The sequence below is a fragment of the Dipodomys merriami genome, unplaced genomic scaffold (genome assembly GCF_024711535.1).
Source record: "Dipodomys merriami isolate MVZ:Mamm:240054 unplaced genomic scaffold, mDipMer1.0.p SCAF_84, whole genome shotgun sequence".
NCBI lineage: Eukaryota > Metazoa > Chordata > Mammalia > Rodentia > Heteromyidae > Dipodomys > Dipodomys merriami.
The window spans coordinates 4,576,695-4,603,446 of NW_027206446.1; the positions used below are offsets into that span (position 1 = coordinate 4,576,695).

The 26,752-nt window shown below is 44.6% G+C and overlaps 1 protein-coding gene across 1 annotated transcript; it reads left to right on the top strand.

The window, feature by feature from the left end:
* Positions 1-8,846: 8,846 nt before the first annotated feature.
* Positions 8,847-19,639, top strand: LOC138820048 (PRAME family member 8-like). The gene is made up of 4 exons (XM_070011691.1): positions 8,847-8,888; positions 10,275-10,367; positions 18,171-18,515; positions 18,758-19,639. Exons 1-4 carry the CDS (start codon positions 8,847-8,849, stop codon positions 19,637-19,639), a joined length of 1,362 nt encoding a protein of 453 aa, XP_069867792.1.
* The last annotated feature ends 7,113 nt before the right edge of the window (positions 19,640-26,752 follow it).

A 26,752-nucleotide genomic window follows, 5' to 3' on the forward strand; every position in this document is an offset into this window, starting at 1 on the left:
AAGAGAAGGGTCCATTCTCCCTGAGCAGACTTAACATTCCAACATTTTGATAGTTACAAAGGGGCGTTGACTATCTATAGCTACTTCCTTTTGTCAAGCAGAGTGGACGTTAGGGGTAGAAGGCAGGATTTCATCTGGTCCAGGAGAAAGTAACAGTAACCATTCCGAGGTGGTGAATGCATGTATATATCCTTGGCTGAAATCTGAAAGACATCTTATAAGGTAGCAACTGAACAATAAGACAAAACATTATCAGAAGGCACACAAAGACAGATAAAAGGGCAGCCATTAATTCACAGTGGAAAGGAAAGATGTTGGATGTCATGGGTACTTGTCTCTCTTGTAAGCCAGATGATCCTGGAGCTGGTGGATCATGTCCCTGAATACATCTGACTGATTAAGGTCTGGCAACAGCACATAGGACAGCACAATAGACTAGTTAAGAATAAAAATTTAGAAGCTAGGGGGATTGGAGTGGTTAAGGGCCTGGTGGGAGTCCTGCATCATTCCTGTAAATGGGCAAAAATGCCTGGATTACAGACATTTAAACTACAGAGTATGGATGGAAAAACACCGTAAATAGAAATAGCAGGTATCATGATCAAGAATGTAAGTTCCTGTCCACTTACAAGATAGGGATGAGTATTAAATAGGCATACTTATGATCTATTTTCTTTTAACCTCCTGACTCGTGAATTTTGAAAGGGCAAGCACAGAGTGACTCTATTTAGGATGTTTTTGCCAAGGGCCTCTGGTAGACCCTCGTCACCAGGACTAGCTCTGTCTTGGTGGGTCTAGGAGGTCTCTTCTCCTCATTGCTAGGATGGCATATCTTCATTGACTGATGGCATGTCTCATGTTGGATGAGGGGTGATTGACAGATCAAATGAGAATCAATGCCAAGAGTCCAAGAGTGGTCATTGTCTAAAAAAGAAATGTTCTCATGAGCTGATTTATTTCATTGTCAAATCTCTGTCCATCAACTTTATAATAATGATTGCAAAAAAATATGATGACTCAGATTCTAGCTATTCTTGAGGCTGAGATCTGAGGATCAGAGGTAGAAGCCACCTTGGGCTTTAAATCCTGAGATTTTTATCTCCAATGTACCAACATAATTCCAGAAGTGGAGCTGTGGCTAAACTAGAAGAATTAAGCTTGAGCAACAAAGCTCAGGTCCAGTGACTAGGCCCTGAGTTCAGCCCCAATACAAGCACACCCAGACATCCAGACAGACAGACAGACAGACAGACACACACACACACACACACACAAACACACACACACACACACACACACACCATACTACACACACAATCTGCCTAGGAAAACAGATGTACAAGTGATTGCTGTGTGGGCAAATCATTTCTCCATAACAGCTGTTTCTGTAGGAAGCATAGAGAGCAACCCAGGGCCGGTCCTCTTCCCTGAGTACAGCAGGAGGCTGGAGCTGCCAGCAAACCTGGGGTGGACATTGGAGGAGAGCCTGTGGCAGCTCAAGTTGAAACATTTCCTTGACCAGCTTCCTATTCTAGAAGCCTTTTCTCTCATACCAGGGGAAAGAGAAGCAGTGCATACCTCTGCTGTACCCCTAAATACTTGGACCTCATTTCTGCAGCCCACCCCACTGATCCTACCTCATGCTTCAGCAACATTCTCTCTCCTAGATCTTTCATCAAGGACCTGAGAGACCCACAGCACATTTGTGTGAACATTTGAAATCTTTCCCCAACTTCTGGGGACCAGTGTCAAAACCCCATTTGATTCGCTTGGCCCTGCTCTGCCCCTCCTCTGGACAGAGGCTGCCTTAGTGTGTGGCTTAGATGTTGTAATATTAGCACACAAGGCTCATGCCTATAGTCCTGGCTACTTGGGTGGCTGGGAGCTTAGGATCCCATACACTTTTAACTCCAGTGAACCAGCAAAATTTGGAATTGAATGTGTAGATCAAGTGGTAGAGCACCTATGTGAGCAAAAAAAAAATGAGCATGAGTGTGAGACTGAGTTCAAACTCCTCTACTTGCATGATCAATAGGTCTATAGATAGGTAATAGATAGATAGATAGATAGATAGATACATAGATAGATAGATAGATAGACAGACAGACAGACAGACAGACAGACAGACAGACAGACAGACAGACAGACAGACAGACAGATAGATAGATAGATAGATAGATAGACAGATAGACATATAGATAGATAGATAGATAGATAGATAGATAGATAGATAGATAGATAGATAGATAGATAGATAGATAGATAGATAGATAGATAGATAGATGCAATAATGCATTGTGTAATTTCAGGATTATTCATTGTAGGTCTCCGTTTTTATCCCTGAGTTTCTGTAAGCAGGTTTCTAGACCCCAGGCCCAGTCCTGGAGAGTCTTACATTATTTCTGGCCATTCATCCCCATATGCCAAATAAAGAGAGCTGGTGAAGGGCAGAGAAAGGAGCTGGATTCCAGGGCAGCCAGGGACAGACAGTGCCTGAAGACGTCTTCAGCATCCTCAGGGGTGCAGACATGGGCTTCATGTTCAATAGGGAGACTTTGGGTTCAGAGGTGATAAAGGTCTGAAGAATGAATAGGAGCGAGGTGAGCTCCCGAGTTTGGGCTGTTTTGAGATGTGCAGAAGAAGGCATTGCACAAGTGAGGGGCTGTTTGTGTTCCATAAGATGCTTCTCTGAGGGGGGAGGGGGGAGGCTGGGAAGGGATGTGAAGGGTAAACAAAGGAGGAGGCTGCAATGCTTGGTAAGAAATGTACGCATTATCCTGCCCATGTAATTGTAACTCCTCTGTACAGTATGTTCACAAATAAAATTAAATTAAATTAAAAAAAAAGATGCTTCTCTGAGAATCTTCTCGGGCCTTCTGGAAATATGTGATGGCAAAGTGGATGCACCAGAGAAAAATCTCAGATCGCAGAGCACAGACACAAAGTCAGGGGGCATTGAGTTAATCCCTGGGTTCCAGCAGCAACATCTCTTCACTTTGCCTCTGACATTTCTGCACGTTTTTTGCTGTTAGGAAAAAAGTTTACACAGGTTTCCTTAGATATGAGGCATGATCCTTGACAGCAATGAAGGTAACAGTGAGAAAAATGAGATTCAGAACCTTCAGGAGAAGCTGGAGGCCACCAGGAACCTGGTGATGCAGCTGTCAGGCCATTGGCCCAGCTTCAGGGATAGGTGAGGGTTGGGGCAGGGGCTTGAGCAGAGGGGGAGTTTCTTCAGGTGGAGCGCACTGGGGAAGAGCCTGTGATTCAGGGACAGGGCCAAAGGTGAGGAGTGTGGGGGAGGAGCTTTGCCAAGGAGGTGGGGTCACCTCCACCTTGCCTTATGGTCTCTGGAGATTCAGGGGATATTGATGGAGTCAATGATGTTTCTAAATTTCAGTAAAGAAACTACTGGATACCCATGCTCTGAAGAATCAGTGAACCTGAGGATCACAATTCAAAGCCAGCCTGGGAAGGAAAGTGTGTGAGACATTTATCTTCAATTAATCAAAAAAAAAACCACAAGTGGAGCATTGGCTCAGGTGGTAGAGCACTAGTCCACAGCACAAAAGGTCAGTCACAGCACCCAGGCCCTGAGGCTCCTGTGGCTTTTCCTCCCCAGATGACAGAACAAAACAAGAACAGAGGCTGGACTTACTGGATTCCAAAAACCCGCCCCCACACGTGAACCATCACCTGCCCCATGCTGAATGCAGGGGGGCATTAGGGCTGGCTTCTCTCATGGGGTCTTTCCTCCTCTCTGAAAAGAAGACTTGAGATGAGGAAATGATCGGTGCCTATTGTTTAAACAGTGGCTGAGCTTCAGGAACAATTGGTAGCTGGTTCTCAATGGTGGAGAAGCAGCAGCTAAAAAGACAAGCAACTTGAACACAGCTCCTGCGCTCAGTGCAAGTGGGGGCAATCTACTCACAGGGATGTGGCGGGTGGAGGAGCCAAACCGCCAGAGGCTCAGGGATGGCAGAAACACTTTCTGCTAATCCATGGGACTGTGACATCTTGTCTTATAGACAAATGGCACTATATGGCTAGAATTACTTTTTCATCAGAGTTGAGGGGAAGAAATTTGGTGGCCACGTTTTGCTAAGGCAAATCACTGGAGACTCGCAGAGAAAGCGTTCAGCTAGCCAGGTGCTGTTGGCTCACTCAGGTAAGCTCAGCTACTCAGGAGCCCGACATGTGAGGATGAGATTCAAAGCCAACTGGGGCACACAAATCCATTCGGCTATTAACTCCAACTAGCCAGCACACAGAGGGAAGCAGAGCCGTGGCTCAAGTGGTAGAGAACCAGCCTTAATGAGAAATGTAAATAAGGGACAGCAATCAGTCCTGGAATTCAAGCCCCAGTACTGGCATACACACACACACACACTCTCTCTTTCTCTCTCTCTCTCACACACACACAGAGACAGAGACAGAAAGAGAGTGTGTGTAATTGCTTCCAATTTAGCATTTGGTGCATAGCTCCTTAAGCTGACGACAGAACTGGAATGAGATGGCTTTTGCCAGAAAGCAAATGAATTCTGTGAGTGCTCAGCCAAAAGTTTATCTCTGCGTAAGTTGTGAAGAATGGGTTTTAACCTTATCAGAAAAAGGAGAGAACACACCCAAATTAATAAACTCAGAGATGAGAATGGAAACATCACCACGGAAACAACCAAGATTCAGAACATTATAAGGGAATACTTCTCAAAACTTTATGCTAATAAGTTTGAGAACTTGACAGAAATGGACCTTTTCCTAGCAAATATTGACATGCCAAAACTAAACCAAGATGAGTTAAACCAGCTTAACAGGCCCATATCAAGCATTGAAATAGAAACAGCAATAAGAGACCTCCCAGCTAAGAAAAGTCCAGGACCAGATGGTTTTACAGTGGAATTTTACAAGGCCTTCAAAGCAGAGCTCACACCAATACTCCTCCAACTCTTCAATGAAATTGAAAGAGAAAGCTCACTACCGAACACATTCTATGAAGCCATCATAACCTTCATCCCAAAACCAGGCAGGGACTCATCAAAGAAAGAGAACTATAGACCCATTTCTTTGATGAACATTGATGCAAAACTTCTCAACAAAATTTTGGCCAATCGACTTCAACAATTCATCCAAAAAATCATACACCATGATCAAACAGGATTCATTTCAGGGATGCAAAGCTGGTTCAATATACGCAAATCAATTAATATTATTCATCACATCAACAGGAGCAAGAATAAGAACCACATGCTTATCTCAATAGATGCAGAAAAAGCATTTGACAAGATCCAACACCCCTTTATGATGAAGGTTCTGGAAAAATTAGGAATCCATGGATCATTCCTCAATACAATAAAGGCTGTATATGACAAACCTACAGCCAGCATTATACTCAATGGTGAAAAACTAAAGCCATTTCCTCTTAACTCAGGAACCAGACAAGGATGCCCACTCTCTCCACTTCTCTTCAATCTAGTATTAGAATGCCTAGCTACAGCAATAAGACAAGATGCAGACATAAAGGGGATCCAAATAGGGAAAGAAGAAATAAAACTCTCCCTCTTTGCAGATGACATGATCTTGTATTTAAAGAATCCCATAGACTCCACTCCCAAATTACTCAAGCTGATTCAAATCTTTGACAAAGTAGCAGGTTATAAAATTAACCCCCAACAATCAATGGCTTTTCTATATGCCAACAATGAGAAAAGTGTGGCTGAAATTAGGAAAGCAACTCCATTTGTAATAGCCCCACAAAAAATAAAATACCTAGGAATTAACTTAACCAAAGAAGTGAAGGACCTCTATGATGAAAACTTTAAAATCTTGAAAAAGGAAATCAACACAGAACTTAAAAAATGGCAAAACCTCCCATGCTCCTGGATTGGCAAGATTAACATCGTGAAAATGGCAATACTTCCCAAGGCTATCTACAAATTCAACACGATACCTATCAAAATTCCACCCTCATTCTTCAAGGAAATAGAGGAGGCAATCCAAAAATTCATATGGAACAATAAAAGACCCCGAATAGCAAAAACGCTCCTCAACGGAAAGAACACTGCTGGAGGAATATCAATACCAAATTTCAAACTCTACTATAAAGCCATAGTAATCAAAACAGCTTGGTATTGGCATAAGAACAGACCTCAGGATCAATGGAATAGAATTGAAAACCCAGAAATGAACATACAGACCTATAGCCATCTAATCTTCGATAAGGAAGCTAAAACAATAGAATGGTAGAAAGACAGCCTCTTCAGTAAATGGTGCTGGCAAAATTGGTTAACTACATGTAGAAAACTAAAGCTAGATCCTTATATATCACCCTGCACCAGAATCAACTCCAAATGGATCAAAGACCTTGAACTCAAACAGACACTCTGAAAACATTACAGGATGGAATAGGAGAAACCCTAGGTCTCCTTGGCTCAGGTCGAAATTTTCTGAATAGAGACCCGGAAGCACAACAAATCAAAGAAAGGTTGGACAAATGGGATTGCATAAGATTGCAGAGCTTCTGCAGGGCAAATGACATAGGTGGCAAGATCAATAGAAAGCCCACCGATTGGGAGATCTTTACTAGCCATACAACGGACAAGGGTCTCATATCTAAAATATACTTGGAACTCAAAAAATTAAACCACCCAACAACAAATCCTCAAAGAAACAACTGCCCAATAAATAAGTGGGCGAAAGACTTAAAGAGAAACTTCTCTGTAGAAGAAAGAAGGATGGCCAATAGACACATGAAGAAATGTTCAACATCCCTAGCCATAAAAGAAATGCAAATCAAAACAACATTGAGATATCACCTCACTCCAGTTAGAACAGCAAAAATCAAGAACTCTAACAACAACAGATGCTGGAGGGGATGTGGACAGAAAGGAACCTTACTTCATTGTTGGTGGGAATGTAAACTTGTTCAACCACTTTGGAAAGCAGTATGGAGGTTCCTCAAAAGACTTCACATAGATCTCCCCTATGATCCAGCAATCCCACTTTTGGGCATTTACCCAAATGTTTACAAACAAGACCACACTAAATCTACCAGTACAACTATGTTTATTCCAGCATTATTTACCATAGCTAAGATATGGAACCAACCCAGATGCCCCTCAGTAGATGAATGGATCAAGAAAATGTGGTATATATACACAATGGAATTCTATGCCTCCATCAGAAAGAATGACATTTCCCCATTTGTTAGGAAATGGAAAGGTTTGGAAAAAATTATATTAAGTGAAGTAAGCCAGGCCCAAAGAAGCATAGGTCCCATGGTTTCCCTTATTTGCAATATCTAGTATAGGTATGAGTCAAGCGGAAAAGGTCAGATAATGTGATGTTAGGAAAATGAACCCTTAAATATGTATTTTAATGTTTTCGTTTCTTTCATGCATGTGTTTCTAACGCATTTATAAGATTATTTCTTTGTTGCTTTGTATGTCCCTCCCCCACAGTGTAACCCCCGCTTTCACTATATTTGATGTCAGTATAACATGTGGAGGAGATGGGGACAAATAAGTCGTTTAAGGATTCAGGTGGACCTGTTGCAACAATGAGAAGTACAAAATGTCATGTCAAAACCAGCTTTAAAATGTCGGTGTGGGGGGGGAGGGGGGTATAATTGGGTGGGGGGAGGGGGGTAAAATTGGGTGGGGGGAGGGGGGAGGCGGGGAAGGGAAGTGAAGGGTAAACAAAGGAGGAGGTTGCAATGCTTGGTAAGAAATGTATGCATTATCCTTCCCATGTAATTGTAGCCCCTCTGTACAGTATGTTCTCAAATAAAATAAAATACAATTAAAAAAAAAAAGAATGGGTTTTAAGACAGGTACAGGTGAAGATTGTAAAAGACTTGTAGGAAATAGGCTGCTAAAATAATCCCAGGCAAGAATTCTTTGAGAGGGTGTGTATCTATTAATATATGCTGATGCTTGTCCAGGTGGCTGACTGCTGTAATCCGAGATTCTCAGGGGACTGAGATGTAAAGATCACAGTTCAAAGCCAGCAGGAACAAGAAAGCCCATGAGAGTCTTATCCTCAGTGAATCATCAAAATGTTAGAAGTGGAGCTGTGGCTAATGCAGTAGAGGACCAATCTTGAGTGAAAAACCTGAGTCATCTCCAAGGTCCTGAGATCCAGCCCCAATACTGCCACAAAAAATGTCTAGTGCATTACTGAGATTAATTATTGGGAATGCTTCAAGGTGAACTGAAACATAACTGAAAGTTACGAAGGCAAACTTCCTTTTCCATTATAAATGCAGAATAAACACATTTGACTAATGCTTAAGTAATTTTTTTTCATCTTCCTGTAATTCCAGGAGGTGGGGTGGGGTGGGGGGAGGGACCAAAAAATTCATTAAATTCACAAGAAATGTTATGCCAAAGTCTCAGGACCCCCACCACAAGAAGACCACCGAGTGTCAGACTCTACAGCTGTTTTATTTAAATGGGCTGCAGCTCAGGCCTCTTCCTACATTCCGACACAGCGGAGCCCAGGAGGAGAGCCCTGAGCTAAGGATTTGCACGTCTTATAAAGGCACACAATCAACCAGGTGTTTTGATTACCACCACATATTGCTTTGCTAGACAGAAACAAGTAACAAGTGGTCACTGCCTCAAACTTTAACCTTTCATTCCCCCCCTTGACTTATGGTCCTGAGACACAATCTTGTGGCTCCAGCCCAAAACTAAACTCCAACAGCTCTTGATCTTGAACAAGTATACCAATAACAATCAGTCCATTTTTCTTTTCTTGAGGCGTATGCGGAGTGGTTGGGTAGGATGCTTGGAGACTTCCCATGTTTCCCCATGGTCATCCAGGGCAAAGGGGTCAGCCGGTCTAGCATGGGAGCAGTGGATCCAAGCAGCAATGCCATCCACCTTAAGGTCAGTAGGTGAGCCAGTAGCACCATGTAAGGTCCTTTCCACCGTGGTTCCAGAGATTTCAAGTTGTGCCTTCGAACAAACACCCAGTCCCCTGGTTTAAACAAATGGGGGTAGGAATAGAAGCAGAATCTTATAATGCTCTAAGCTGGGACTACATACTCTTATGCCCCAGCTGTAAATAGTCAAGCTTACACAGAAATTCAGTATCATCCAAATCAGCAAGCAATTCAGTCTGAAGGCTAGGGATAATGGGTGGAGGCTGTCCATACATTATTTCAAAAGGAGTAAAGCCAAGCTGATAAGGTGAATTGCTTATTCTAAACAATGCAAAAGGAAGGAGTGATACCCAGTCTGCGCCAGTCTCCAAGGCCAATTTAGGTAAGGTCTCCTTTAGAGTCCAATTCATTCTTTCTACCTGCCCTGAACTCTGGGGGTCTATAAGCACAGTGCAATTTCCAATCTATCCCTAGTGCATCGGCTATTCCCTGATTTACTTTTGAGACAAAGGCCGGTCCATTGTCCAACCCATTGGTGGATGGGAAGCCATACCTGGGTAAGATTTCTTCCAGGATCTTCTTAGACACTACCTTTGCGGTCTCGTGCTTTGTTGGGTAGGTCTCGTGCTTTGTTGGGTAGGCTTCAGCCCATCCTGGAAAAGTGTCTACAAAAACTAGCAAATATTTATATCCAAATTTTCCAGTTTTAATTTCTGTGAAGTCTACTTCCCATTACACACCTGGCGTATCTCCACGGAGGCGAGCTCCTTTTGTAACCGGTTGATTGGGGGCATTGGTGAGCTGACAGGCTTTACAGTTTTTAACAATGTCCTCAATGAGTTGATTTCCTTGCCTAATTTTTACTTCTGAGTGTTGGAGCAAGTCCTGCATTCTTCGGGTTCCCATGTGAGAGACCCGATGGATTCTCTTAAGAATCCGCTTGCCCAATCTTTGTGGCAAGATAAGTTTCCCCTCACCAGTTTTCCACCAGTCTTGAAACTGAGGCTCAGGAGGCAAAGCTTGTGGCCCTGGGTCTACTAGAGTCAGTACTTCCACTCTGGGTTGGAGAGCTGCCTCCTAAGCTGCCTGATCGGCCAAGTTATTTCCTTTGGTTATAGAATCAGTTCCCTTTTGATGGCCAGGGCAGTGCATAATGGCAATATTTCCTGGTTCCCATATGGCCCAGATGAGGCTTAAAATTTCTTGTTTGTTTTTAATAGTCTTTCCCTCAGCTGTCAGCAGCCCTCTCTCTTGGTAAATGGCTCCATGGACATGCACAGTGACAAAAGCATACCGACCGTCTGTGTAAATGTTTAGTCTCTTCCCTTTTCCCATCTGTAGGGCTTTTGTTAGTGCCACTAGTTCTGCACTTTGTGCTGACATTCCCTAGGGGAGTGCCCACACTATCTCAGTGTCCATGGTGACTGCTGCGCCCGCGTACCTTTTTCCATCTCGAATGAAACTGCTGCTGTCTGTGAACCAGGTATGCTCAGCATGAGATAGTGGATAGTCCAAGAAGTCTGGCCTCTTTTCCTTGGCCCAGTCTCTCTTTTCAAGCTCAATTTCATGTTCTCGGTCCTTCCTTTCCTGTCTTTGCTCCTCTGTCTCTCTCTTATTGTAAACCTTTTCCGCCGAGGCTACTAGATCCCTAATAGAGTTTTCACCAAGTTTGTTTACAGCCTGTAACTTTCTCTTTATGTCTGGTGCAGCTTGATTTATATAGGCAAACATAATCATCTGAGCCGACTCCTAGGTCTCAAGGTCATACGGGGTATATTAACTAAAAGCTTCCATGAGCTGCTCAAGATATGCTGCCGGACTTTCACTTCCTCCCTGTCTAAAATCATAAACTTTGTCCTTATTAGTAGGTTGGCGAGTCGCCACCTTGAGACCTGTCAAGAGACCCTGGCAGTAGACGAGGAGTCGCTCCCTACCTTCAACTGTATTGTAGTCCCATGTTGGTCGGATCTCAGGAAAATAGGCACCGATCAGGGCAGGATCAGTGATGGGCGCGCCTGTGGGGCCAGGGATATGTTTCCGGGCCACCTCTTGGATACAGTCTCTCTCTTGGGTTGTAAAAAGAACCTGTAAAAGCTGACTGCAATCATCCCAAGTGGGCTGATGAGTAAAGAGAATAGTTTCAAGCAAATGAATTAAATCCTGGGGTTTCTCAGAAAAGGGGGCATTTTGGGTGTGCCCATTGTATAGATCACTGGTAGAAAATGGCCAATATTGGAGCTGCTGTTGACCATCCCCATCCACAGGACCTACAGTGTGTAATGGAAAAACAGCTGTACTAGAAGGGGGGCTGATCCCACGGCGCCGTCGAGTGACTGGCCCTTCAGAAACTTTAAAGGCAGGTGCCGAGGGTTCTATAGCTCCCTCCTCCTCTTGATCATTCTCAGGTTCTGCAAAAGGAACCTGGGAAGGGGAATATGGGGGAGGAAACATTTCTTCTTCCAGGTTATCTCCCTGAAAAACCGGGGGGTACAATTTCTTTTCCTCTTTCTTAGTTTCTTTTTGGAAGTCCAGGGGACTAGATGGAGTGGTGCCGATGGTTTCCAGTCCCGTCAGTCGTACAGTCCAAAAAACAATAAACAGTACAAACAAGACACACGCAGGCCTGACAGTTACAAAAAAAAAAGCTTATGAAGTGGAGATCTTCTGAATTGGTCCGCTGACTCCTGTAATGGGACATCCACGCCCCACAGCAGAAGGAGCAGACCCACAGTGGAGTTGGGCCTCGGTTAGGAGGCCCTCTTGGTCAGTTCCGGCCCAACACCAAACCGACCCCCGCCCCACAATTCACACGGGCACGGTTCCAAGGACCCCCGCCCCACACGAGGATCTGGGATGTCTCCCAGTTCCTCCAGGGTTGTCGTGCAAGCATGTCTGCTTCGATAACCCTTTACGAATCTGAGCAGCCATCCTCACAAGGGAAAACAAATGTAAAACAGACAAATGACAGCACAAGACAAATTAACAAAGACAGCGCTGTTTTACCTTTGGAGTCTGAGGTCTTGGGGGTCTTTGAGGGGTATCCCGGATGAGCCCCCACTAATATGTTATGCCAAGGTCGCAGGACCCCCCCCCCCCGCAATAAGACCACCGAGAGTCAGACTCTAGAGCTGTTTTATTTAAATGGGCTGCAGCTCGGGCCTCGTCCTACACTCCGACACAGTGGAGCCTAGGAGGAGAGCCCTGAGCTATGGATTTGCAGGTCTTATATAGGCACACAATCAACCAGGTGTTTTGATTACCACCATGTGTTGCTTTGGTAGACAGAAACAAGCAACAAGTGGTCACTGCCTCACACTTTAACCTTTCAGACAAAGCAGCAGTTCAATTTTATACCTAAAACATTTCCAAATGGCCACCCATGGCTCACACTTGTAACCCCAGCTACTCTGGAGGCTGAGATCTGAGGTCTCTGCCAAGGAGCCCTAGAGTTTCTCCTATTCCTTCATGTTTTCAGGGTGTCTGCTTCGACTCTGAGGTCTTTGATCCATTTGGAGTTTATTCTGGTGTAGGGTGATATAGAAGGACCTAGCTTTAGTTCTCTACAGGCAATTAACCAATTTTGCCAGCACCATTTCCTGAAAAGGCTGTCTTTCTTCCAATCTATATTTTTAGCTTCCTTATAGAAGAATAGATGGCTATACGTCTGTAGGTTCATTTCTATGTTCCATTCCATTGGTCCTGAGGTCTGTTCTTGTGCCAGTGCCAGTACTATGGCTTTATAATAGAGTTTGAAATTTGGTATTGAAATTCCTCCAGCACTGTTCTTTCTGCTAGGGCCAGTTTTTGCTATTCAGAGTCTTTTATTGTTCCATATGAATTTTTGGGTTGCTTCTTCTATTTCTTTGAAGAATGAGGTTGGAATATTGATAGGTATTGCTTTGACTTTGTATATAGTCTTTGGCAGTATTGCCATTTTCACGATCTTGATCCTCCCAATCCAGGAGGCTGGGAGGTTTTTCCACTTCCTTAGTTCTGTTTTGATTTCCTTTTTCAGGTTTTTAAAGTTTTCATCACAGAGGTCCTTCACTTCTTTAGTTAAATCCTAGGTATTTTATTTTTGGGGGCTATTACAAAAGGAGTTGCTTTCCTGATTTCAGCCACACTCTTCTCATTGTTGGCATACAGAAAAGCCATTGATTTTTTAAATGTTTTTATTGTGGAAATACTGTACAGAGGTGTTACAGTTACATGAGTAAGGTAATGAGTACATTTCTTATCAAGCATTGTTGGCTCCTCCTTTGTGTTTTCCCTACCTCCCTTCCCTCCCACCTGCACAACTACCCCCCCCCCGCACCTAAATTGTAAAGTTCGTTGTCCAACAGTGTCTTGTACATTGATACAATGGGTCAACCTGTATCTCTATTTAAATATTTTGTTTGTTCCCTTCCTCTCCCCAAATTACACTGACATCAAATACAGTGAAAATGGGCTATACCGTGGGGGAGGAACATACAAAGCAATAAAAAAAAATCACATGATACCTTATAAATACATTAGAAGCAATAGAAAGAAAAAAATCACTTGTTTCACTTCATCATCTTATCTGGTCATATGTACATAGCTTTTGACCTTTTCTGCTTGTCCCAGACATATACTACTTATTGCAAATAAGGGAAACCATGGGACCTATGTTTCTTTTGGCCTGGCTTACTTCACTTAATATAACCTTTTCTAAATCTTTCCATTCCCTAACAAATGGGCGATGTCATTCTTTCTGATGGAGGCATAGAATTCCATTGTACATATATACCACATTTTAAAAAATCCATTCATCTGGGCTGGGGAGGTGGCTTAGTGGTAGAGCGCTTGCCTTGCATGCCTGAGGCCCTGAGTTCGACTCCTCAGTACCACATAAGCCAAAAAGAAAAAACCGGTAGTGGCACTGTGGCTCAAGTGGTAGAGCACTAGCCTTGAGCTGAAGGGCTGAAGGACAGTGCCCAGGACCAGAGTTCAGGCCCCATGACCGGACCCCAAAAAAAAATCCATTCATCTACTGAGGGGTATCTGTGTTGGTTCCATATCTTAGCTATGGTAAATAATGCTACAATAAACATAGTTGTGCTGGTAGCTTTAGTATGGTCTTGTTTGTGATCTTTTGGATAAATGCCCAAAAGTGGGATTGCTGGGTCATAGGGGAGCTCTATGTAGAGTCTTTTGAGGAACCTCCATACTGCTTTCCAAAGTGGTTGAACACGTTTACATTCCCACCAACAATGCAGTAGGGTTCCCTTCTGTCCACATCCCCTCCAGCATCTGTTGTTATTAGGGTTCTTGACTATAGCCATTCTAACTGGGGTGAGGTGGTATCTTAATGTTGTTTTGATTTGCATTTCTTTTATGGCTAGGGAGGTTGATCATTTATTCACATGTCTATTGGCCATTCTTATTTCCTCTTCAGAGAAGTTTCTCTGTAAGCCTTTAGCCCACTTATTTATTGGGCAGTTGTTTCTTTGAGGATTTGTTGTTGGGGGATTTAATTGAGTTCCAAGTATATTTTAGATCTGAGACCCTTTTCTGTTGTATGGCTAGAGAAAAACTTCTCCCAATCTGTGGGCTTTCTATCGATCTTGCTAGCTATGTCCTTTGCCATGCAGAAGCTCTGCAGCTTCATGCAATCCCATTTATCCAACCGTTCTTTCATTTGTTGTGTTTGTGGGTCTGTATTAAGAAAATTTTGGCCTGTGCCAAGGAGACCTAGGGTTTCTCCTATTCTGTCCTGTAATGTTTTCAGGGTGTCTGCTTTGACTCCAAGGTCTTTGATCCATTTGGAGTTGATTCTGGTGCAAGATTATATTTAAGTGGGGCTGGGAAGGTGGCTCAGTGGTAGAGCGCTTCCCTTGCATGCCTGAGGCCCTGGGTTCGATTCCTCAGCACCACATAAGCAAAAAAGAAAAAAGCCGGAATTGGCGCTGTGGCTCAAGTGGTAGAGTACAAGCCTTGAGCTGAAGAGCTGAGAGACAGCACCCAGGCCAAGAATTCAGGCCCCACGATCGGACCTCCACCCCCCCCCCCAAAAAAAAAAGATTATATATAAGTAGCTAGCTTTAGTTTTTTTTTTTTTTTTTTTTTTTTTACAGGCGATTAACCAATTTTGCCAGCACCATTTTCTGAAGAAAGCCATTGGTTTTTGAGGGTTAATTTTATATCCTGCTATTTTTCCAAAGTTTCAAGTCAGCTTCAGTAATTTGGCAGTGTAGTTATGGGATTCTTTTTTTTGGGGGGGGGGTCTGGTTGTGGGGCCTGAACTCTGGGCCTGGGCACTGTCCCTCAGCTCTTCAGCTCAAGGCTAGCGCTCTACCACTTGAGCCACAGCCCCACTTCCTGCTTTTTTCTTTTTGCTTATGTGGTGCTGAGGAATCGAACCCAGGGCCTCAGGCATGCAAGGCAAGCGCTCTACCACTGAGCCACCTTCCCAGCCTCATGTTATGGGATTCTTTAAAGACAAGATGATGTCATTTGCAAAGAGGAAAGTTTTACTTCATCTTTTCCTGTTTTAATCCCCTTTATGCATGCTGTCTTATTGCTGTAGCTAGGCATTCTAATACTAAACTGAAGAAAAGCGGAGAGAGTGGACATCTTTGTCTCATTCCTGAGTTTAGAGGAAATGGCTTTAGCTTTTCACCATTAAGTATAACGCTGTAGGTTTGTCATATACAGCTTTCATTGTATTGAGGCATGTTCCATGGATTCGTTTTTCCAGAGCCTTCATCATAAAGGGGTGTTGGATCTTGTCAAATGCAGAAGCATCTATTGAGATAATCATGTGGTTCTTATCCTTGCTCTTGTTGGTGTGATAAATTGGCACATATTAAACAAACTTTGCATCCCTAAAATGAATCCTGTTTGATCGTGGTGTATGATTTTTTGATGAGTTGTTGAAGTCAAGTGACCGAAATTTTGTTGAGAAGTTTTGCATCGATGTTCTTCAAAGAAAAGACTCTATAGTGCTCTTTGATGAGTTCCTGCCTGGTTTGGGGATGAGGGTTACAATGGCTTCATCGAAAGAGTTTGGTAGTGAACTTTCACTTTCAATTTCATTGAAGAGTTGGAGGAGTATTGGTGTAAGTTCTGCTTTGAAGGTCTTGCAGTTCATCTGTAAATCCATTCATCCTGGGCTTTTCTTGGGTGGGAGGTCTCTTACTGCTGTTTCTATTTTGATGTTTGATATGGGTCTGTTAAGTTGGTTTAACTCATCTTGGTTTAGTTTCAGCATGTAGATATTTGCTAGAAAATCATCCATTTCTTCCAGATTCTCAAACTTCTTAGCATAAAGATTTGAGAAGTATTCCCTTATAATGTTCTAGATCTTGGTTGCTTCTGTAATGATGTTTCCATTCTCATCTCTGGGTTTGTTTATTTGGGTGTTCTCTCACTCTATCTCTCTCTCTCTCTCTCTAAGATTTGCTAAGGATCTGTCAATTTTGTTAATTTTTTCAAAGAACCAACTCTTTGTTTTATTCTTGCTATGTTTTGTTTGGATTCTAATTCATTTAATTCTGATTTAATTTTAATTATTTCTTTCTGTCTACCGGATTGGGGTTTATCTTGCTGTTCTTTTTCAAGGAGGTTCAGATATCTCATTAAATTGTTGGTTTCAGATCTCTCCAATTTGTTGATGTATGAACTCAGGGCTATAAACGTGCCTCTGAGTACTGCCTTTACTTTGTTCCAGAGGAGCTGGTGATTTATGTATTTCTTTTTGTTGAATATCATGAACATTTGAATTTCCTTTCTAATCTCTTCCATGACCCACTCCTGTCTTGTTCATTCTCCATGTGTTACAGGACTTTCTTTGATGGCTTTTGGTGTTTTATAATTTTATTCCCTTGTGGTCTAAGAGAATGCAGGGCATTACTTCAATGTTTTTGAATTTGGACAGATTTGCTTTGTGGCCTAGATTGTGGTCTATTTTGGAGAATGTTCCATGTGCTACTGAGAAGAAGATAATCTGATGCTGCTGGGTGAAATATTAGATAAATGTCTGTTAATTCTAGTTGATCTATGCAGATGTTTAGATCCAAGGTTTTTCTGTTGAGTTTTTGCTTGGTTGATCTATCCAGGGGGGATAGTGCTGTGTTTAGGTCCCCAACAATTAATGTCTTTGGATCTATGTGAGAGTTGAAGGAAAGTAGTGTTTCTTGGATAAATTGGGGTGCTCTGTTGTTTGGTGAATATGTATTTAGAATTGTAAAATCCTCCTGAAGGGGAGATCCCTTAAATTGTATGTAGTGACCTTCTTTATCTGTTCTTGCTAATTTTAATTTGAAGTCTATTTTATCTGATATTAGAATTGCAACTTTGCCTGTTTATGGGGGCCATTTCCTTGGAAGATTTTATCCCAGCCTTTTACTTTCAGGATATGTTTGTTTTTTGTGGGCAAGGTGAAGTCCATGAATATTGATAATTAGGAGTGAGAAGAATTTGGTAATTCCTGCCATGTTATCCACCTTCTTAGGGCCTGCACCTTGTCATATCTCAAAACATGTATTTGGTTCCCTGGTAAACAGCCATTTCTGTTCTAATATCAAGATCCTTATCTCCAATAAACCCCTCAGAAAAAGTCAGATACTGTTGTGGCTCTTTGGTAGAATATTATCACTGACATTATGAAGTTAAGGGACAGTGATCAGATTCATAGGTAACTTTCTAGGACCAGCACCAAAAAAGAAAGGAGGAAGGAAGGAAGGGAGGGAGGGAGGGAGGGAGGGAGGGAGGGAGGGAGGGAGGAAGGAAGGAAGGAAGAAATGAAGAGGAGAAAGGAAGGTAGTGGAGGAAGGAAGAAAGAAAGAAAGAAATGAAAGTAGGAAGGAAGAGAAAAAGTACAGAAACTAAATTTACTGAATTAGTTGTAGATGCTACAAAGTTGGGCTGTGTGCTCTGCTTGGACTCTTTGCAGTCTCAAGGCAGCAGAATGCCTGTGGGAATGTCTGGAAAGATGAAGGTACAAGGGTGGTGATTCTTTTTGCTCCAGTGTGTTTTATATTTCAAAGAGATCCTGACCTGTGTGGGTCAGGACTTTAATCCTATCACTTTTTGGTTCACTGTTTGAAATAATTTCAAGGGCAACACCCAACCAAGGTGTACTGGGTGTGTCTCAGAAATCCCATCAGAAGCTGCCCTCTCATTGGTAGAAATGCAAAGGTGAGGGTGGGGTTGGGCTATAAAAATGCCCAGGGATCAAAGAACAAAAGCAGAATCCTGGAGTGCCTGGCCCTGCTGGGATTTTGAGAGCCTTTCATACCTGGTCCACATCTGATCCATCAAGATGAGCATGAGAACCCCACCCTCGCTCCAACATCTGGCCATACAGAGTCTGCTGAGCAACCAGTCCCTGTCCATCTCTGCCTTGGAGGATCTGCCGGTGGTGCTGTTCCCTTTGCTCTTCATGGAGATCTATAAACAGGGCTACACGGAGATGCTGAAAGCCATGGTGCAGGCCTGGCCCTTGCCTTGTCTCCCCCTAGGGGACCTGGTAGAGTCACCAGACCTGGAAACCTTCAAGGCTGTCCTGGATGGAATTGATCTGCTACTTGCCAAGAGGGAGCGCCCCAGTCGGGGAAACTGCAAGTACTTGACCTGCGGAATGATCACCCAAACATCTGGATACAGGGTTACCATTCAATGGCCCAAATCTCTTATCCTGATGTCCTGACTGACAGGCCAACAGAGAGCTGTGGTTCAATGATGACTGAAGAGCAGCCCTTGAATTTATTCATGGACCTGACCATCAAACATGGCACCCAGGATGCTCTCCAAGCCCACCTGCTCCAGTGGGCCAGGGAGAGGGGAGAACGAGTATAGCTGTGCTCCAGGAAGCTGCTGATTCTGTCTGGCTCCATCTCTGAAATCCAGAAGGCTCTGGGTGTGGTGAGGCTGGACTCCATCCAAGAACTGGTGGTGAGTGAATTTTGGCTTCCAGGAACCTTGAGAATATTTACTCTTTACCTGGGCCATATGAAGAACCTTCTCATCCTCAAGTGCTCCAGCATGTGGACTGACATCCCTCGCTCCCACAAAAATTCCCAATATCCCTGGATAATCGGGGGGTATCTGGGGCGTCTACAGCATCTCCAAGAGCTTCATGTGCACAACATTTTGTTTATTGCAACTATGCCCACCATCCTCAGGAGCCTGCCGCCTCTGAAGATGTTGTCTCTGAGCTCATGTGCACTGCCGGAAACCGACCTGAGGTTTTTGTCCCAGTATGCCTGCACCAGGCAGCTCAAGCACTTGCATTTGAGGACTTTGCCAATGAAACAGGCTGAGCCCCTGAGAGCCTTCCTGGAGCATGTAGCCTGCACCCTGGAGACCCTGGCCTTGGAGGAGTGTTGCATCACTGATGCCCAGCTCTCGGCCATCCTGCCCACCCTGAGCCAATGCTCCCAGCTCCGCTTCTTCAGTTTCTATGGAAACTGTATTTTCATGGCCACCCTACAGAACCTCCTGAGCCACATGGCCAGGCTGGGTCATTTGAGAAGGGGGCTCTATCCTGCCCCTCTAGAGTGCTACCACCCTGAAGATTGGTATCTAGAGAACTTCGACCCTGAGAGATTTGCTGAGGTTGGGGCTGCCTTGGTGCAGACATTGAGAGATGTGGGAACAAATCAGAAGGTCCAGATCTGTACCAGTTTCTGTCATCGCCATAACACGTGCCAACTGTATAGTCTGACTCTTGATGGTACCTGGGTGGTCACAGAGGAGGACCTTACTGGCCTTTCTGCTCTGCCTGTGTAGTAAGGTGCCACTCTCTCCTACAAGCTTTTTCAACCTCAGAAATGAAAGCCGGGGCAGAAATGCATTCTCCCACGGGGCACACTTTCCAAAGTTCTGTGTGGGCCGAAAAATCATAGCTCTGCAGTTCCAGGATTCTGAGTGTGTCCTGTGCACACACCATCAGGAATCTGAAGTCAATTCAGCCTAGAAAGAACTGGAATATACTCTTGTTTTTCTTTTTTTTTTTATTTGTATTTTATTTTATTTGAGAACATACTGTACAGAGGGGCTACAATTACATGGGCAGGATAATGCATACATTTCTTACCAAGCATTGCAGCCTCCTCCTTTGTTTACCCTTCACTTCCCTTCCCCGCCTCCCCCCTCCCCCCACCCAATTTTACCCCCCTCCCGCCACCCAATTTTACCCCCCTCCCCCCACCAAATTATACCCCCCTCCCCCCCCACACCGACATTGTAAAGCTGGTTTTGACATGACATTTTGTACTTCTCATTGTTGCAACAGGTCCACCTGAATCCTTAAACGACTTGTTTGTCCCCATCTCCTCCACATGTTATACTGACATCAAATATAGTAAAAGGGGGGTTACACTGTGGGGGAGGGACATACAAAGCAACAAAGAAATAATCTTATAAATGCGTTAGAAACACATGCATGAAAGAAACGAAAACATTAAAATACATATTTAAGGGTTCATTTTCCTAACATCATATTATCTGACCTTTTCCGCTTGACTCATACCTATACTAGATATTGCAAATAAGGGAAACCATGGGACCTATGCTTCTTTGGGCCTGGCTTACTTCACTTAATATAATTTTTTCCAAACCTTTCCATTTCCTAACAAATGGGGAAATGTCATTCTTTCTGATGGAGGCATAGAATTGCATTGTGTATATATACCACATTTTCTTGATCCATTCATCTACTGAGGGGCATCTGGGTTGGTTCCATGTCTTAGCTATGGTAAATAATGCTGCAATAATCATAGTTGTGCTGGTAGCTTTAGTGTGGTCTTGTTTGTAAACATTTGGGTGAATGCCCAAAAGTGGGATTGCTGGATCATAGGGGAGATCTATGTGAAGTCTTTTGAGGAACCTCCATACTGCTTTCCAAAGTGGTTGAACAAGTTTACATTCCCACCAACAATGAAGTAAGGTTCCTTTCTGTCCACATCCCCTCCAGCATCTGTTGTTGTTAGAGTTCTTGATTTTTGCTGTTCTAACTGGAGTGAGGTGATATCTCAATGTTGTTTTGATTTGCATTTCTTTTATGGCTAGGGATGTTGAACATTTCTTCATGTGTCTATTGGCCATCCTTCTTTCTTCTTCAGAGAAGCTTCTCTTTAAGTCTTTTGCCCACTTATTTATTGGGCAGTTGTTTCTTTGAGGATTTGTTGTTGGGTGGTTTAATTTTTTGAGTTCCAAGTATATTTTAGATATGAGACCCTTGTCCGTTGTATGGCTAGTAAAGATCTTCTCCCAATCAGTGGGCTTTCTATTGATCTTGCTAGCTATGTCATTTGCGCTGCAGAAGCTCTGCAATCTTATGCCAATGTTCTATCACTGGAGCCATAGCTCTACTCGTGGCTCTTGCTGGTTCATTGGAGATGAGAGTCCCATGGACTTTTCTGCTAAGGCTGGCTTTGAACCTCAATCCTCAGATCTCAGCCTTCTGAGTAGCTCGGGTTATGGGTGTGTGCCATCAGTGGCCATTTTGAATATTTTTAGATATTCAATGCAATGCTGCCTTTTCTTGTGAAGTTAATGAATTTCTTGCGTTCCTTTGCCCTGAACCACAGGAAGATAAATAAAAACAGTTACTTAATCACAATGATCATGAGTCAAATTGTATTTATTCCATGTTTATAAAAGGCAAGGAAAAGCCGGATGCTGGTGGCTCATGCCTGTCATCCTAGCTACTCAGGAGGCTGAGACCTGAGGATCACACAGTTCAAAGCCAGCTTGGGCAGGAAAGTCTGTGAGACTCTTATCTTCAATTAACCACCAGAAAATCAGACGTGGCACTGTAGCTCAAGTGGTAGAGCACTTGCCTGGAGCTGAAGAGCTGAGGGACAGCTCCCAGGCCCAGAGTTCAAGGCTCAGGACTGAACCAAAAACAAAACAAAACAAAACAGACAAGGAAGTCCACCATCCTAACTTTTCAATATTCCAGGTCATCTTGAAACATTCCCAATATTAATATTAATATTAATATTATATATACATTTTTGTGTGTCAACAGACAAGGAAGTCCACCATCCTAACTTTTCAATATTCCAGGTCATCTTGAAACATTCCCAATATTAATATTAATATTAATATTAATATTATATATACTTTTTTGTGTGTCAGTATTAGGGACCGAACTCAAAGCTTGGGCACTGTTGCTGAGCATTTTCCCTCAAGATTGGCCCTCTATCTATCAATTAAGCCACAGCCTGACTCCTAGCATTTTGCCAGTTCCCTGAAGATGAGAATCTCATGCACTTTCTTGCTTGTGCTGTCTTCAAACTGTGATAGTTAGATCTCAGTCCACTGTGAAATTAGGGATTCTGGGATGGGCCACAAGGTCCAGCTTCAGTATATTTTAATAGATACACACTCTTCTAGAATTCTTGCCCGGGAATTATTAGTAGCCTCTTTCCTGCAAGTCTTTTGCAGTCTTCACCTGAACCTGCCTTAAAACCCATTCTTAACAAGTTACATGAAGATCCCCTTTTGTGCTGCGCTCTAACAATTCATTGATATTCGGACAAAAGCCGTCATATTCCAGCTGAGATTCAGAAATGAGCCACCAGCACCTGGCCAGCTGAACCCTTTCTCTGAGAGTCTGCTTTTGAAGCCATCCAGTGATTTGCCTTAGCAAAACGTGGCCACCAAAGTTTCTTCCCCAGACCACGATGAAAAGAAAGAAATTCCAGCCACGCAGTGCTGTCTGTATTTCAGTCGAGACGTCGCCCGTGGATCCAGCAGACAGTGTTTCTGCCATCCCCGAGCCTACGGCCGCTTGGCTCCTCCACCCTCCACGGCCCTGGGAGCAGGCGGCCCCCACTTGCACTGAGCGCGTGAGCTGTGTTCAAGCTGCTTGTCTTTTTGGCTGCTGCTTCTCCAGCATGAAAAGCCAGTTACCAGTCGTTCTTGGAGCTCAGCCACTTTGTAAACAATAGGCACCGTTCTGCTCCTCCTTTCAAGTCTTCTTTTCAGAGAGGAGAAAGGACCCCAATGGGAGAGGCCAGTCACGCTGTCCCCCTGCGTTCAGCGTGGGGACAAGGGACGGCTCACATGGGGATGTGGCAGCCCAGGAAGCCTCTGCTTGTTCTCCCTTTGTTCTGTCATCTGGGGAGGAAAAGACACAGGGCATTCAGGGCCTGAGCACCGCCACTGAGCTTTTGTGCTGAAGCCTAGCGCTCTACCACCCGAGCCACAGCTCCAAGTCTGGCTTTTTTTTGTGAGATTAATTGGAGATAAGAGTCTCACAGACTTTCCTGCACAGGGTTAGAACCTCCATCCTCCCATCTCAGCCTCCTGAGTAATCTGTATTTCAGGGTGAGCCACCAGTGGTTTCTTTGGTGGAACTTAGAATCCTCAGAGATGCCATCAAGCCTCCCTGGACCTCCCGGGCCCCTGGTGCAAGGTGGGGGAGACCCTGCCCGCTCCACAGCCTCCTCTCCCTGGCTCCCCACCGGAGGCCCGGCCCCCACCGGAGGCTCGGCCCCTGGTGCCCAAGCCCCTCACTCACTCTACTCCTGCTCCTTGAGCTCGGCCAGCTGGCTTTACAGCTGCTTCACCGGGCTCATGATGGCCTGTGGCTCCTCTGCAGGTTCTGACTTTCATTGCGCTCACTCTCGCCTTTGCTGCTGACAAGAGACATGGCTCACATCGGAAGAAACCAGTATACATTCTTCCTCTCCCCCCCCCCCCAAAAAAGCAAAGAAACATGCAGAAATGTCAGAGGCAAACCTAAGAGATGCTCTTGCTGGGGCCTGAGCTAACTAAACGGCCCCCGACTTCATACCTGCCCCCTGCGATCTGAGATGGTCTCTGCTGCAGCCCCTTTGCTATTCCACAAGCTACACAAAATTCTGGGAGCAGCAGCTCCTGTGGCAGGCAAACTTCCTCTTACAAGCCATGCCTCCTTCTGAGCATCTCAAGGCGAACACCCAAACTCAGGAGCTCACCTCGCTCCTGCTCCATCCTGGGAATCAAGGACAGCGATCCCACGGATCTCCTCCAAGGACAAAGGCTGCATCAAAGACTGCAATGGTCACTCTGCAGATCTTTCCCACCCAGTCCCCCCACCCCAACCACAATTCTCCCTGTTGAACCTGAAGCCCGTGTCTGCACCGTGAAGACGCCGAAGACGTCCTCAGGTGCTGTCAGCCCCCGGCTGCCCTGAATCCACCTCCTTTCTCTGTCCTTCACCAGCTCTCTCTCTTTGGCCTATGGGGGAAAGTCATTGAAACCAATGTAAGACTGCTTCAGAAACATGGGAAAGAGAAAGGAGCCATGGAAGGAAGAAACCTGAAAATACAGACTTACATTAATGCCTCTCTGTCTCTGTCTCTGTCTCTCTGTCTCTGTCTCTGTCTGTCTCTCTGTCTCAGCCTCTGTCTCTCTGTATCTCTGTCTGTCTCTCTGTCTCTCTCTCTATCTCTGCCTCTGTCTCTGTCTGTCTCTGTCTGTCTCTGCCTCTGTCTCTCTGTCTCTGTCTCTCTGTCTCTCTGTGTCTGTCTCTCTGTCTGTCTCTGTCTCTCTGTCTCTGTCTCAGCCTCTGTCTGTCTCTCTGTCTCTGTCTCTCTGTCTCTGTGTCTCTGTCTCTGTCTCTCTGTCTCTGTTTCTCTGTCTCTCTGTCTATGTCTCTGTCTCTCTGTCTCTGTCTATGTCTCTGTCTCTGTCTCTGTCTCTCTGTCTCTCTGTCTATGTCTCTGTCTCTCTGTCTGTGTCTCTGTCTCTCTGTCTCTCTGTCTCTCTGTCTATCTGTCTGTGTCTCTGTCTCTGTCTCTCTCTCCTAGCTACATACTGATCATGACAGTAGTGGGATATGAACTCAGGGCCTCACACTCTTGCTCATCTTTTGTGCTCAAGGCAGGTGCTCTACCACTTGAGTCACACCTACACTTCTGCCTTTTTTTCTGGTTCTTTGGAACTAAAAGCCTCTGGGATCCTCATCTCTCAGCTACCTCGGGAGCCAGGATTATAGGCGTGATCCTTGTGTGTCATTGGTACAGTGTGTAAGCCATGCCCTCGGGTGGCTCTCTCTAGATGCGGGGTAGATCCAGGGTGTGGGGATCAAATGGGGTTTGACCCTGGTGTCCAGGGGCTGGGGGAGAGACCTCAGACTTTCACACAGGTGTGCGGTGGGACTTCCAGCATGGTCCCAGAGGAAACATCTACGACAGAGAATGGGGCTGAAGCATGAGGTAGAACCTGAAGGCCCAAAGAAAGTAGATCCAAGTATTTGGGGGTACAGCAGAGGTATGCACGGCCTCTTTGTTCCTCTGGCATGAGAGAAAGGGCTTCTAGAATAGGAGGGTGGTCAAGGAAGGTTTCCACCCCCACCAACACAGGCTGCTCTCCAACTTCCTCCATAGGTGCTCCGCAGCTTGTGGCTCCCTTTGTACGCAGGGAAGAGGAGAGGGCCGGCCCCGGGGTGCCCTCTATGCTTCCCGCAGAAGCAAAGACTTGTCCACACAACCACTGCTTATACCACTTCTGTTTTTCTAAGCAAACTGTGTGTATGTGTGTGTATTCACACGTGTGCGTGTACTAGTCCTAGGGCTTGAACTCAGGGCCTAAGCACTGGCCCCAAGCTTTTCTACTCAAGCTTAGCATTCTGCTAGTTTAGCACCGCTCCCCTTCTGGAATATTGTTGGTTCCTTAAAGATGAGTCTCACAGACTTTCCAGCCCAGGCTGGCTTTGACCTGTGATCCTCAGCTCTCAGCCTCGAGTAGCTACAAGTATAGGCATCCATTTCTTTTTGTTGTTGTTGTTACTATAAAGGTGATGGACAGAGAGCCGACAGTGCTGTAAGTCAGATCATAAGTACATTTCTTCTTGGACAATGTCCCCCCTTCCCATGCTCTCTCCCACTTGTTCCCTCCAGCCCCCACCCACCAGCTGCAGAGTTCACTTCCCTTATCATGTCCAGTGAGCACCCTTTGTACTTCATTTCTGTGTCACCGTCTACCCTCCCGAAGACAGATAAATGACCATACAAGACAAAACAACAACAGCTACAGAAACCTCTTGTTTCCATTTCCTGGAGTTCATTTTGATAAATATTATTCTGTCTGATCAGAGGCACAGAGGGTTTTTCTCTAAGAGTATTATACACATCCATTTCTTACCTTACATTTCCCACCTTTGGAAAGCTCTTCAAGTTAAATAAAACCGTCACCATTGAGGACAACATGGATCTGCCCCATTACTGGTGGTTAAAGTTGAGAGTGCAACAGGTGAATTATGAATTGATAACAGCAAGTGAGCACATGGCTGGAGGTGAAGTCTTCGCATCACGTGTGGCTCTGTGGTCTGTCTCCTCCTTTCTGCCCATTGGCTTCACCAGTCATCTCCGTGTCCCTGGTGGTATGTATAGGAGCAGAAGAAGGCCTTGTGCTAAGATTAGGTCCTTAGGCCCTGTCTATGGATGGCTGGACCTTTGTGGTGAATTCTAGTTTGAAGGTGACTCAGTAAAGGGCAGTTCACACATCACAGATGGAAGTTAAGACACCTGCCTGTTTCATTGCTGCCATTAAACAGCTGTGTCTCCTTAGCATTTTCCCCTCTGGATTGCTAGGTTGGCGAACTCCATCGTCAGCACCTCCAGGAATGTATTTAAGGATGAAAGGTAGAGAGGACTTGGCTCTGCACTCTGTGACTGTGGCTCACATCTGTAATCTCAGCTTCTCAGGAGACTAAGATTGGGGGACCACAGTTCCAAGCCAGCTCAGGCAGCCCATGTTTAAGCCTGGAGATTCTATTCAATTCTATTAAATATTTTGTTGGCAAAAGTATTTGTTTTTAAGCTTTTGTTGTTGTGGCATTGACCATGTGGTTCTATCACACATTGGGGAAAAATGCTTTGCCACTGAAATTCCAGAACATTACAG

What these genes read in the sequence shown, in the direction of transcription:
- LOC138820048 (XM_070011691.1), top strand. Translation starts at nt 8,847, where the DNA reads ATGGGAGCAGTGGATCCAAGCAGCAATGCCATCCACCTTAAG. An exon ending in GCAATGCCATCCACCTTAAG is followed by an intron (nt 8,889 to 10,274) that starts GTCAGTAGGTGA and finishes GACATTCCCTAG; the next exon opens with GGGAGTGCCCACACTATCTC. An exon ending in CCCAAACATCTGGATACAGG is followed by an intron (nt 18,516 to 18,757) that starts GTTACCATTCAA and finishes TCTGAAATCCAG; the next exon opens with AAGGCTCTGGGTGTGGTGAG.